This window comes from Bombina bombina, chromosome 5 (assembly GCF_027579735.1).
Source record: "Bombina bombina isolate aBomBom1 chromosome 5, aBomBom1.pri, whole genome shotgun sequence".
Lineage (NCBI taxonomy): Eukaryota > Metazoa > Chordata > Amphibia > Anura > Bombinatoridae > Bombina > Bombina bombina.
Genome location: NC_069503.1, coordinates 167,379,708 through 167,394,785, shown reverse-complemented (window position 1 = coordinate 167,394,785; position 15,078 = coordinate 167,379,708). Strand labels below are relative to the sequence as shown.

Genomic DNA, 15,078 nt, shown 5'->3' with positions numbered 1-15,078 from the left:
TTGTTTTTTTGTGATTTAGCTAATTTAATTTATTTAATTGTATTTAATGTAGGGAATTTATTTAATTATAGTGTAGTGTTAGGTGTTATTGTAACTTAGGTTAGGTTTTATTTTACAGGTAAATTTGTATTTATTTTAGCTAGGTAGTTAGTAAATAGTTGCTAACTATTTAATAACTAGTCTACCTAGTTAAAATAAATACAAACTTGCCTGTAAAATAAAAATAAACCCTAAGCTAGATACAATGTAACTATTAGTTATATTGTAGATAGCTTAGGGTTTATTTTATAAGTATTTAGTTTTAAATAGGAATTTTATTTAGATTTATTTATATTATATTTAAGTTAGGGGGTGTTAGGGTTAGACTTAGGTTTAGGGGTTAATACATTTAATATAGTGGCGGCGACAATGGGGGCAGTAGATTAGGGGTTAATAAGTGTAGGTAGGTTGCGGCGACATTGGGGACGGCAAATTAGGGGTTAATAAATATAATGTAGGTGTCGGCAATGTTGGGGGCAGCAGATTAGGGGTTCATAAGTATAATGTAGGTGGCGGCAGTGTCCGAAGCGGCAGATTAGGGGTTAATAAATATAATGCAGGTGTTGGCGATGTCGGGGGCGGCAGATTAGGGGTTAATAAGTGTAAGATTAGGGGTGTTTAGACTCGGGGTTCATGTTAGGGTGTTAGGTGTAAACATAAAATGTGTTTCCCCATAGGAATCAATGGGGCTGCGTTACTGAGATTTACGCTGCTTTTTTGCAGGTGTTAGACTTTTTCTCAGCCGGCTGGGAAATAGTGCACAAGCACGTACGACCAGCTCACCGCTGACTTAAGCAGCGCTGGTATTGAAGTGAGATATGGAGCTAAATTTTGCTCTACGCTCACTTCTTGTCTTTTAACGCTGGGTTTCTGAAAACCCGTAATACCAGCGCTGCAGGTAAGTGAGCGGTGACAATAACGTGCAAATTAGCACCGCACCCCTCATAACGCAAAACTTGTAATCTGGCCGTATGTGTTTAACTCCTGTTAAATGCTGAGACTAAATCACATAGCAGAGAGTTAAGTGCTTCCCTGTGTGATACAGCCAATTAAACACATATAAAATAAATACATCTCTTGTTATAGCAGCTTATTTTTCTATTGTATGCCCCTTTAAAGGGGTACTGATGTTCCATATAAAATGATAAATCCTATGTATATAAAAAAACTCTGCAATATACTTTTATGATTTATTTTGTCCCCTACTCCTTTAATTCCATTCTGAAATTGTGAGCATTTCAGTTCCTGTTAGACATGGAAGTGCAGAGCACTGTTATATTCCACACAGCCATTGGCTGCACACTCTAGTGACCTATTTATAACTGTCCCTAATTGGCCACAGCAGAGAAGGTAACCTAAGTTACAACATGGCAGCTCCCAGTGTTTATAGACACTGACAATTTACACTCTACATCTGCATGTTATTCTCAGACTAATGTTTTCTTTGAATGCATCATTCTATCCAGCATTTGTTTAGTGTTTAATGTCCCTTTAATTTTGACTTAAAGGACCAGTAAACACAGTAGATTTGCATAATTAACAGATGCAAGATAACAAGACAAGACAATAGCATTTACTCTGAATTTCAAATGAGTTGTAGATTTTTTCTAACAAATTTCAAAGTTATGTATGTTTCCACTCCCCCTGTACCATGTGATAGCAATTAGCCAATCACAAATGCATATATGTATAGTCTCATAGTCTGTGAATTCTTGCACATGCTCAGTAGGAGCTGGTGACTCAAAAAAGTGTAAATATAAAAGAATGTGCACATTTTTTTAAGGGAAGTAATTTAGAAAGTTGTTTAAAATTACATGCTGTATTTATTAAGAGCTTTTCGGCAGTGGAAATAGATTATATGATTTTCCCATTTAGAAATTCGGAACTGGTACTATTGGGGATATGGTAGATTTCATTGGGAGATATTCCCCCTTTTTCTTTCTTTTTTTTTTTTTTTTTTTTTTTTTTTTTTTTTTTTGGCGGGGGGGGAGGGACAGGGGGGAGCAAAATCAGGGAGCAAGTGATAAATATGACTTGTCTCCAAGATATGACATAGTATGACAAAACAAGGTAATTTAGGGTATATGTGGCATTTGAAAGTCTAAATTACATGATTATTTTGCGGAATAGAACAAATATTATATCACTAGGTTTATTTCTTTTCGTTATGAATACCTTGAAGCTGGTGGGAAAATAGAAAACAGGAAAAAAAATAAGGTTGAGACTACTTTTGTTCTTTTTGTTTTTTCTTTTTATTTCAGAGATGCAACAGAAACAATAACAGGTTTATTACGATCGTATATTGTGAATATCTTTGCTGTATTTATGTATTTTGCTCTTTGTGGTTTTTCTTTTTTTTCTGTTCTGACGCATTACATTTTATGCTGTATTGTGAACTCAACCTTAATAAAAATATATATAAAAAAAAAAAAAAAAAAAAAAATTACATGCTGTATCTGAATAATGAAAATTTAATTTGACTTGAGTGTCCCTTTAAGTGTTTCGTTAAGGTAATGATCCGTCTCAATCTGAGACCTCAACTCTCCTTCTGTAAATTGTTTTAAAGCTCCATTCCCCAGCTTTCCCCCTCAATTCATCCTGCCCTTAGATCCTTTAGGGCATTTTTTTCTATGATGAGAGCTGTTACAGTGAATTAGAATCTGTACTGGATGCAGAATACTAGAGTGTTATCAATGACCTCTGGTTTCAGTGTGTGCTCACCTTTCAGCTTTTCCAAAGAGGCAGAAGTATGCTGGGAATCTTGTATACCACTCTTTACTTTTCAGAGCTCCGGAGGCTGGATTTGTACATTGTGAACAGAGGGGCTTAAAGGGATATAAAGATCAAAAATGCATCTTGTAAAAATTATTACTGTTTTTCTGCGGCATATGCAGATACCCGTGAGGGCCGTGCACCTGTATTCAGACACCACACATTTTCAGAAAGCTGGCAGTGGTGTTTATTGCGTCTACAGTCATAATTTTTGCAATAGAAGCCACTGCTGACTCTCTGAGCAGGCATGCTGTTTGAATACTGGTGCTCAGGCCTTCATAAGATATGTACATATGCCACTGAAAAATAGTAATAACTTTTAATAGAAGCATTTTTACTAATGAAATTATATTGCAAACGTGTTTCTATTTCATATTGAAATACATCCACACACATTTTATTTTTCACCTTTTTATCCCTTTAAAGGGATAGAACTGTAAAAATGGTCAACATTGAAATGTATATTGCTGCATATCAATTTTAGATAGACGCATTTTTGTTTCTATTAAAAGTTATTACTGTTTTTGCTTTAGAGGATTCTAATTTTCTTGCAATGGGGCGGGAATGGCCAGGCTTTTAGTTGGGGCACCCTCTGGTTTCACTTTGGAAATTGAGACAAAACTGTGGGGCAGAGAACAGAGCTTCCAAACCATAATACTGGGAGTCACTTAGTAGCCCTGGAGATGGTTGTGACTTGAGCAAAGCTGAGCATAACACGGGCAGTGTCAGTTATACTGTGGTTGCCTCTGCACATTCCATAGGTGTGACATAAGGAGAGGTACAACAGGAGGGACAGGGTGACAGAGCCCCCAATTGGGACTAAACTGCAGACAGTTGGGAGCTCTGGATGCTGCATGCGAATCATTTTTTTTTCTAATTAACTTCTATTATCAGATTTTCTTAACTCCTTTGTTGTTCTTTGTTGAAGAGATGTCTAGATAGGTTGCATACACGTCTAGAGCACTACATGACAGGAAATAGCGCTGCCATCTAGTGGCTCTTGCTTATGTATAATATTGTTGCAAAACTGCTGCCAAATAGTACAGCAGACACGTGCACACCCCTGAACATACCTTTCTGCTTTTCAACAAAGGATAACAAGAAAACAAAGACAACTTGATCATAGAAATACATTGGACAGTTGAGTAAAGTGTATCTTTTGTCTGAATCATGAAGGAAAAATGATGGGTTTTAGGTCCCTCTAATATCAATCAATTTTTTAATAGAATTGAAGGAGATTTTATAAAGGACCAATGCTTTAATCTGTAGTTATCTCCGTTAGGGGACTATAACTCTCCCTCGGTTTGCTGCAGTCCCAGAGCCCTAGATATGACATTCTACAACTTTTTAGACTGATATGTCTCTTTAATTTCTTTTGATGGAGGCATAGTGTTCTGCTTGTTAAGACCTCGCGGCATACTTTACATTGATAATAAAGTTCTATATAACTCATGTTTAAAGTCATCAGGGCTGGCTATAATAAAGCCTGAGTGTGTTTGCTCTAGTTGAATCAAGTGATCAATTAAATTTGATAAATAAGTTGACTGAATAACTAATGGGGAAATTACTTTCCACACAAGGCCAATTGGTTTATCATTTGTGTTTACTTGGGTTTGATTTGTCTTATATCACATTTTGCATGAAGATTTGAAACCTTACAATGTGACAAATATGCACAAATAGAGGATATTATGAAGGGGGCAAATACTTTTTCACAATCTTGTATTTTATAACTACAGTTACAACCTCCCTTATCAGAAAGCACAACTTGGCCTCGCGAATTTGAAGAAATAATTTAGTTGTGAATGTGAGACCCTCTTTCCTCTTATGTTTGGTGTCTGTTTGCTAAAAAGTCCCTTTTCTAGAATAAGGAAGTCTAATTCGGCTACACTTTCATTAAAACTCTTTCGCTTCCCTCCTCACTAAAAGAAGTATGTTACAATATTTCTTGTTTGTATTTCATTTCCCAGAATACTTTGCTACACACGAGTTTGTTTTAAGTGCCCACAATCCTTAGCTGCATAATATTTATACATTGCCATTCAGTACCCACAATTTTTAGCTACATAATATTTATACATTCCCATTCAGTACCCACAATCCTTAGCTGCATGAAAATCTATTGTTTGTATTTCACTACCTGAATATTTAGCTGTATAAATATGTCATGTTTTTATTGTGATATTCAGAATCCTAAACTACACATCATCCTTTGATTCTGTTCAGCTATCCAGAATTCTTAGCTTAGCAAAAGAATGAAAAATGAGACCAGTATGTTGGACCTTCATCATTGCCTAAAATAGTAACTAAACACTAAAAAATACTCATGGCAAATAAATATATAGATGGAAACAAGAAAAAAATATTTTATCATAGTGGAAAAAAAAACAAAAAAACAGCTTCCAACCGGCAGCGTTAGACTTCTAAAAAAGAAAAACAGTTTAACATTTGGTGGTGTGAGACAGTACGTGTCGAGATCAACAAATCTAGACATAATAATGCTCTTAGTGAATTATGGAATTACTTGGAAATGCTTTTGGATCCAGATTGAGGGAAAACTGAGTCATTATATCAAGCGCCCAATATAGGAAAGGGTATTGGCAGGAAAACATGTTTCCACATTGCCCCTTATCGGCCCCTCGAGTTGCTACAAAGACATTTTTCAATAAGAACATTTAATGAGTATAATATGATTATATAGGAAACTAACCCCTAACTACTATGCATTGCAGTCAGTAACCAAGTTATAAATATCTCTAGGACCCATCATATTGTTTTCTGTTTGCAGTTCCTTATACTTATAGAAGGTTATACATTTAACGGGATATGAAGCCCAAATTGTTTTATTCATGACTCAGACAGAACAGAACATTTTAAGAAAATTTCCAATTTACTTCTATTATCAAATTTGCTTTGTTCCTTGATATTCTGTGTTGAAGAGATACTGTACCTAGGTAGGAATGTGGAACACTACATGACAGGAAATAGTGCTGCTATCTAGTGCCCTTGCAAATGGATAACGTTCTTGAAAAGGGCTACCATATAGTGCTTCAGAAATTTGCCGGCTCATAAGCATACGCCCCTGCTTTTCAACAAAAGACACCAAGAGAACGAAGAAGAAAAATTATAATAGAAGTCAATTAGAAAGTTGTTTAAAATCACATGCTCTGAGTCATGAAAGAAAACAAAAATTGGGTTCATAACCCTTTAAGCAGATAAGAACCAAAAATCCTATGTAATATACATTTGTAGGGTAAACCTCCCGCTATAATGGAGGGGGCTGGGGAGATTGTTAGGTGGGAGGTGATTTTTTTTTTTATCCCTTTTGTTGTATTTTCTTTTATGGTTTTCATTTGTTAAATTTCCCTAAATAAATAGACATGAAACAAGAAAAAAAATCTTTCTTGATTAAGATACAATAAACAATTTTTAAAAAGTTTCAATTTACATCAATCACATGTGCTTTGTTCTTTTGGTATCCTTTTGTTGAAGAGGATATCTCAGTAGGCTCATGAGCGGGTTCATGTCTGAAGCACTATAAGGTAGCAGTGTTTATAGCAATGGTTTATATTGAGTAGACACTGCTGCCATCTAGTTCTCACAAGTGTATATACTTAAAAGCATCTTACCCTCTGAAATATATATATTTATATACTGAGATATCTATTATATTTCCTTTGTACAACACAAAATGTTGGGCTTTAAAAACAACAAAAAATAATTGGACTTTTTCTTTTTATACTCACAGAATTATAGAGTTTCGGAGACCCATAAAATTCAAGGATGTGATGCAAAAAGTTACACATGCCTTTGGGCAAACGATGGACTTGCACTACGCAAATAACGAGGTAAGATTCTGCAAGTGGTAGTCAGTATGGCGATATACTTTTCTGCAATAGCTAAAATAGTAACGTGTCTGAAGCCTAAACAAAGTGATATTATGTTCATTTACAGTAAACAATACTATGTGTTTTACTGGGAACCTCAGTGCTGTTAAGTGGGATCCACCAAAAATACAAAAAAGGAGAAAATGTTAAGTCCAAAAAATATTCCAGTGATGTGAGTTATGGAACCACTTTGATATAGTGATAGAGTGATTGTCTTCAATAGCTGAATTATTCCAATAGGTAAACTGAAGTAAATATCTATGAATAATAAACTCATATAGTGCAGTATTGCTAATAAAATGCAAGAAATAAAACATGAATGCTGCTCACCAAATCAAATGTGCCCTGGAGGGGTAAAACAACGCATTTCAATGTAGAGCCGGTCTCAACAAGGTTGGGATTATGGTGAAGTGCTCAGATCTGATTATTGATTTGGGAATATAACTGACAGAGGGGCCACAGGACCTGGTGTCAGATCTTAGCAATGATGTGGGTATGTGACTGACAGAGGGGCTACAGGACCAGGGGTCACATCTGAGTATTGATGTGGTTATGTGATTGACAGAAGGGCCACAGGACCAGGGGTCATATATGAAATATAATGTAGGTATGTGACTGACAGAGGGGGCCACAGGACCAGGGGTCAGATCTGAGCATTGATGTGGTTATGTAACTGACAGAGGGGCCACAGGACCAGGGGTATATAATAATAATAATAATAATTTGCAAATTATATAGCGCTTTTCTCCCTGTGAGACTCAAAGCACTTTACAAATATACCAACATGAGACATAAAAGTTAGGAGTTTCTGAAGGTCAGATAAGCGGACTGAATGCCTGATGGAAGAGTTGGGTCTTTAGCTTTTTTTTAAAAGTCTGTAAGGATGGTGCCTCTCTGATTGCGCACGGTAAAGAGTTCCAGAAAGTAGGGGCAGCGTGGCAGAATGCTCTGGAGCCTGAGTTTGTCCTTATTCTTGGCACTGAGAGGAGGGATGTGTTGGCTGACCTAAGTGAACGGGATGGGATGTAGGGGGTCAGGAGCTCTTTCAGGTACTGTGGGCCTTGGTTGTTTAAGGCTTTGAAAGTCAGCAGGCCAATTTTAAAATATGTTCGCCATTTAATTGGAAGCCAATACAGGGAGTGGAGAACAGGTGTTTTGTAGCAGGAGCGAGTTTGATTGGTCAATAGTCTGGCTGCTGCGTTGAGTGGAGAACAGGTGTTATGTGGCAGGAGCGAGTTTGATTGGTCAATAGTCTTGCTGCTGCGTTTTCTACTGTCTGAAGGCGATGGGGTTCTTTTTTTGGGAGGCCCAAGTAAAGTGCATTGCAGTAATCTAGCTTAGAGGATACAAATGCATGGATTAATGTTGACATATCATCCGGGGGAATTAAGTGTTGTATCCTGGCTATGTTTTTCAGATGAAAGTAGGCAGATTTTATTATGGAGGAAATCTGCTGTTTAAAAGATAGTCCAGCATCAATCAGCACTCCGAGGTTTGTACCTTTGCTGAACTAACGAGTTCAGAGCCTCCAAGCTCCAGGCCAGTTGGGTGATCGTGGGATATTTTTGATGCTCGGGGTCCCCTAACCAAGAGTAACTCTGTTTTGTCCGGGTTCACTTTGAGACAGCTAGCATTCATCCACTCTATGAGGTCTGTTAAGCAACTGTTTATGCGGCATGCTGGGTCTGTAGTATCTGGAGCAAAGGAGAAGTAGAGTTGTTTGTCATCAGCGTAACAATGATACAAGGGGTCATATATGAGATATAATGTAGGTATGTGACTGACAGAGGGGGCCAGAGGACTAGGGGTCAGATCTGAGCATTGATGTGGTTATGTGACTGACAGAGGGGGCCAGAGGACTAGGGGTCAGATCTGAGCATTGATGTGGTTATGTGACTGACAGAGGGGCCAGAGGACCAGGGGTCAGATCTGAGCATTGATGTGGTTATGTGACTGACAGAGGGGCCAGAGGACCAGGGGTCAGATCTGAGCATTGATGTGGTTATGTAACTGACAGAGGGGCCACAGGACCAGGGGTATATAATAATAATAATAATAATTTGCAAATTATATAGCGCTTTTCTCCCTGTGAGACTCAAAGCACTTTACAAATATACCAACATAAGACATAAAAGTTAGGAGTTTCTGAAGGTCAGATAAGCGGACTGAATGCCTGATGGAAGAGTTGGGTCTTTAGCTTTTTTTTAAAAGTCTGTAAGGATGGTGCCTCTCTGATTGCGCACGGTAAAGAGTTCCAGAAAGTAGGGGCAGCGTGGCAGAATGCTCTGGAGCCTGAGTTTGTCCTTATTCTTGGCACTGAGAGGAGGGATGTGTTGGCTGACCTAAGTGAACGGGATGGGATGTAGGGGGTCAGGAGCTCTTTCAGGTACTGTGGGCCTTGGTTGTTTAAGGCTTTGAAAGTCAGCAGGCCAATTTTAAAATATGTTCGCCATTTAATTGGAAGCCAATACAGGGAGTGGAGAACAGGTGTTTTGTAGCAGGAGCGAGTTTGATTGGTCAATAGTCTGGCTGCTGCGTTGAGTGGAGAACAGGTGTTATGTGGCAGGAGCGAGTTTGATTGGTCAATAGTCTTGCTGCTGCGTTTTCTACTGTCTGAAGGCGATGGGGTTCTTTTTTTGGGAGGCCCAAGTAAAGTGCATTGCAGTAATCTAGCTTAGAGGATACAAATGCATGGATTAATGTTGACATATCATCCGGGGGAATTAAGTGTTGTATCCTGGCTATGTTTTTCAGATGAAAGTAGGCAGATTTTATTATGGAGGAAATCTGCTGTTTAAAAGATAGTCCAGCATCAATCAGCACTCCGAGGTTTGTACCTTTGCTGAACTAACGAGTTCAGAGCCTCCAAGCTCCAGGCCAGTTGGGTGATCGTGGGATATTTTTGATGCTCGGGGTCCCCTCACCAAGAGTAACTCTGTTTTGTCCGGGTTCACTTTGAGACAGCTAGCATTCATCCACTCTATGAGGTCTGTTAAGCAACTGTTTATGCGGCATGCTGGGTCTGTAGTATCTGGAGCAAAGGAGAAGTAGAGTTGTTTGTCATCAGCGTAACAATGATACCTTAGGGGTCATATATGAGATATAATGTAGGTATGTGACTGACAGAGGGGGCCAGAGGACTAGGGGTCAGATCTGAGCATTGATGTGGTTATGTGACTGACAGAGGGGGCCAGAGGACTAGGGGTCAGATCTGAGCATTGATGTGGTTATGTGACTGACAGAGGGGCCACAGGACCAGGGGTCAGATCTGAGCATTGATGTAGGTTATGTGACTGACAGAGGGGCCAGAGGACCAGGGGTCAGATCTGAGCATTGATGTGGTTATGTGACTGACAGAGGGGCCAGAGGACCAGGGGTCAGATCTGAGCATTGATGTGGTTATGTGACTGACAGAGGGGCCACAGGACCTGGTGTCAGATCTGAGTATTGATGTGGTTATGTGACTGACAGAGGGGCCACAGGACCAGGGGTCAGATCTGAGCAATGATGTGGGTATGTGACTGACAGAGGGGCCACAGGACCAGGGGTCAGATCTGAGTATTGATGTGGTTATGTGACTGACAGAGGGGCCACAGGACCTGGTGTCAGATCTGAGTATTGATGTGGTTATGTGACTGACAGAGGGGCCACAGGACCAGGGGTCAGATCTGAGTATTGATGTGGTTATGTGACTGACAGAGGGGCCAGAGGACTAGGGGTCAGATCTGAGCATTGATGTGGTTATGTGACTGACAGAGGGGCCACAGGACCAGGGGTCAGATCTGAGCAATGATGTGGTTATGTGACTGACAGAGGGGCCACAGGACCAGGGGTCAGATCTGAGCATTGATGTGGGTATGTGACTGACAGAGGGGCCACAGGACCAGGGGTCATATCTGAGCATTGATGTAGGTATGTGACTGACAGAGGGGCCACAGGACTAGGGGTCAGATCTGAGCATTGATGTGGTTATGTGACTGACAGAGGGGCCACAGGACTAGGGGTCAGATCTGAGCATTGATGTGGTTATGTGACTGACAGAGGGGCCACAGGACCAAGGGTCAGATCTGAGTATTGATGTGGTTATGTGACTGACAGAGGGGCCACAGGACCAAGGGTCAGATCTGAGTATTGATGTGGTTATGTGACTGACAGAGGGGCCACAGGACCAGGGGTCAGATCTGAGCATTGATGTAGGTTATGTGACTGACAGAGGGGCCACAGGACTAGGGGTCAGATCTGAGCATTGATGTGGTTATGTGACTGACAGAGGGGCCACAGGACCAAGGGTCAGATCTGAGCATTGATGTGGTTATGTGACTGACAGAGGGGCCACAGGACCAAGGGTCAGATCTGAGTATTGATGTGGTTATGTGACTGACAGAGGGGCTACAGGACCAGGGGTCAGATCTGAGCATTGATGTAGGTTATGTGACTGACAGAGGGGCCACAGGACTAGGGGTCAGATCTGAGCATTGATGTGTTATGTGACTGACAGAGGGGCCACAGGACCAGGGGTCAGATCTGAGTATTGATGTGGTTATGTGACTGACAGAGGGGCCACAGGACCAGGGGTCAGATCTGAGTATTGATGTGGTTATGTGACTGACAGAGGGGCCACAGGACCAGGGGTCAGATCTGAGCATTGATGTGGTTATGTGACTGACAGAGGGGCCACAGGACCAGGGGTCAGATCTGAGCAATGATGTGGTTATGTGACTGACAGAGGGGCCACAGGACTAGGGGTCAGATCTGAGCATTGATGTGGGTATGTGACTGACAGAGGGGCCACAGGACCAGGGGTCAGATCTGAGCAATGATGTGGTTATGTGACTGACAGAGGGGCCACAGGACTAGGGGTCAGATCTGAGCATTGATGTGGTTATGTGACTGACAGAGGGGCCACAGGACCAGGGGTCAGATCTGAGCATTGATGTGGTTATGTGACTGACAGAGGGGCCACAGGACCAAGGGTCAGATCTGAGTATTGATGTGGTTATGTGACTGACAGAGGGGCCACAGGACCAGGGTCAGATCTGAGCATTGATGTGGTTATGTGACTGACAGAGGGGCCACAGGACCAGGGGTCAGATCTGAGTATTGATGTGGTTATGTGACTGACAGAGGGGCCAGAGGACTAGGGGTCAGATCTGAGCATTGATGTGGTTATGTGACTGACAGAGGGGCCAGAGGACCAGGGGTCAGATCTGAGCATTGATGTGGTTATGTGACTGACAGAGGGGCCACAGGACCTGGTGTCAGATCTGAGTATTGATGTGGTTATGTGACTGACAGAGGGGCCACAGGACCAGGGGTCAGATCTGAGCAATGATGTGGGTATGTGACTGACAGAGGGGCCACAGGACCAGGGGTCAGATCTGAGTATTGATGTGGTTATGTGACTGACAGAGGGGCCACAGGACCAGGGGTCAGATCTGAGCAATGATGTGGTTATGTGACTGACAGAGGGGCCACAGGACCAGGGGTCAGATCTGAGCAATGATGTGGTTATGTGACTGACAGAGGGGCCACAGGACCAGGGGTCAGATCTGAGCATTGATGTGGGTATGTGACTGACAGAGGGGCCACAGGACCAGGGGTCAAATCTGAGCATTGATGTAGGTATGTGACTGACAGAGGGGCCACAGGACTAGGGGTCAGATCTGAGCATTGATGTGGTTATGTGACTGACAGAGGGGCCACAGGACCAAGGGTCAGATCTGAGTATTGATGTGGTTATGTGACTGACAGAGGGGCCACAGGACCAAGGGTCAGATCTGAGTATTGATGTGGTTATGTGACTGACAGAGGGGCCACAGGACCAGGGGTCAGATCTGAGCATTGATGTAGGTTATGTGACTGACAGAGGGGCCACAGGACTAGGGGTCAGATCTGAGCATTGATGTGGTTATGTGACTGACAGAGGGGCCACAGGACCAAGGGTCAGATCTGAGTATTGATGTGGTTATGTGACTGACAGAGGGGCCACAGGACCATGGGTCAGATCTGAGTATTGATGTGGTTATGTGACTGACAGAGGGGCCACAGGACCAGGGGTCAGATCTGAGCATTGATGTGGTTATGTGACTGACAGAGGGGCCACAGGACCAGGGGTCAGATCTGAGTATTGATGTGGTTATGTGACTGACAGAGGGGCCACAGGACCAGGGGTCAGATCTGAGCATTGATGTAGGTTATGTGACTGACAGAGGGGCCACAGGACTAGGGGTCAGATCTGAGCATTGATGTGGTTATGTGACTGACAGAGGGGCCACAGGACCAGGGGTCAGATCTGAGTATTGATGTGGTTATGTGACTGACAGAGGGGCCACAGGACCAGGGGTCAGATCTGAGTATTGATGTGGTTATGTGACTGACAGAGGGGCCACAGGACCAGGGGTCAGATCTGAGCATTGATGTGGTTATGTGACTGACAGAGGGGCCACAGGACCAGGGGTCAGATCTGAGCAATGATGTGGTTATGTGACTGACAGAGGGGCCACAGGACTAGGGGTCAGATCTGAGCATTGATGTGGGTATGTGACTGACAGAGGGGCCACAGGACCAGGGGTCAGATCTGAGCAATGATGTGGTTATGTGACTGACAGAGGGGCCACAGGACTAGGGGTCAGATCTGAGCATTGATGTGGTTATGTTACTGACAGAGGGGCCACAGGACCAGGGGTCAGATCTGAGCATTGATGTGGTTATGTGACTGACAGAGGGGCCACAGGACCAAGGGTCAGATCTGAGTATTGATGTGGTTATGTGACTGACAGAGGGGCCACAGGACCAGGGGTCAGATCTGAGCATTGATGTGGTTATGTGACTGACAGAGGGGCCACAGGACCAGGGGTCAGATCTGAGTATTGATGTGGTTATGTGACTGACAGAGGGGCCACAGGACCAGGGGTCAGATCTGAGCATTGATGTGGGTATGTGACTGACAGAGGGGCCACAGGACCAGGGGTCAGATCTGAGCAATGATGTGGTTATGTGACTGACAGAGGGGCCACAGGACTAGGGGTCAGATCTGAGCATTGATGTGGGTATGTGACTGACAGAGGGGCCACAGGACCAGGGGTCAGATCTGAGCAATGATGTGGTTATGTGACTGACAGAGGGGCCACAGGACTAGGGGTCAGATCTGAGCATTGATGTGGGTATGTGACTGACAGAGGGGCCACAGGACCAGGGGTCAGATCTGAGCATTGATGTGGGTATGTGACTGACAGAGGGGCCACAGGACCAGGGGTCAGATCTGAGCATTGATGTGGGTATGTGACTGACAGAGGGGCCACAGGACTAGGGGTCAGATCTGAGCATTGATGTAGGTATGTGACTGACAGAGGGGCCACAGGACTAGGGGTCAGATCTGAGAATTGATGTAGGTATGTGACTGACAGAGGGGCCACAGGACCAGGGGTCAGATCTGAGCATTGATGTGGTTATGTGACTGACAGAGGGGCAACAGGACCAGGGGTCAGATCTGAGCATTGATGTAGGTTATGTGACTGACAGAGGGGCCACAGGACCAGGGGTCAGATCTGAGCATTGATGTAGGTTATGTGACTGACAGAGGGGCCACAGGACCAGGGGTCAGATCTGAGTATTGATGTGGTTATGTGACTGACAGAGGGGCCACAGGACCAGGGGTCAGATCTGAGTATTGATGTAGGTATGTGACTGACAGAGGGGCCACAGGACCAGGGGTCAGATCTGAGTATTGATGTGGTTATGTGACTGACAGAGGGGCCACAGGACCAGGGGTCAGATCTGAGCATTGATGTGGTTATGTGACTGACAGAGGGGCCACAGGACCAGGGGTCAGATCTGAGCAATGATGTGGTTATGTGACTGACAGAGGGGCCACAGGACCAGGGATCAGATCTGAGTATTGATGTGGTTATGTGACTGACAGAGGGGCCACAGGACCAGGGGTCAGATCTGAGTATTGATGTGGTTATGTGACTGACAGAGGGGCCACAGGACCAGGGGTCAGATATGAGCATTGATGTGGTTATGTGACTGACAGAGGGGCCACAGGACCAGGGGTCAGATATGAGATATAATGTAGGTATGTGACTGACAGAGGGGCCACAGGACCAGGGGTCAGATATGAGATATAATGTAGGTATGTGACTGACAGAGGGGCCACAGGACCAGGGGTCAGATATGAGATATAATGTAGGTATGTGACTGACAGAGGGGCCACAGGACCAGGGGTCAGATCTGAGTATTGATGTGGTTATGTGGTTGACAGAGGGGCCACAGGACCAGGGGTCAGATCTGAGTATTGATGTAGGTATGTGACTGACAGAGGGGCCACAGGACTAGGGGTCGGATCTGAGCATTGATGTAGGTATGTGACTGACAGAGG

The 15,078-nt window shown here is 43.2% G+C and overlaps 1 protein-coding gene across 2 annotated transcripts in view; it reads left to right on the top strand.

Moving 5' to 3' along the window:
- The window catches only part of LOC128660130 (mitogen-activated protein kinase kinase kinase 3), a 256,117-nt gene that overhangs the window by 198,860 nt on the left and 42,179 nt on the right, over positions 1–15,078 (top strand). For both annotated transcript variants that reach the window (XM_053713777.1, XM_053713776.1), the window contains exon 5: positions 6,560–6,659. In XM_053713777.1, coding sequence (XP_053569752.1) covers positions 6,560–6,659 — 100 coding nt within the window. The remainder of the gene's footprint in view (positions 1–6,559; positions 6,660–15,078) is intronic.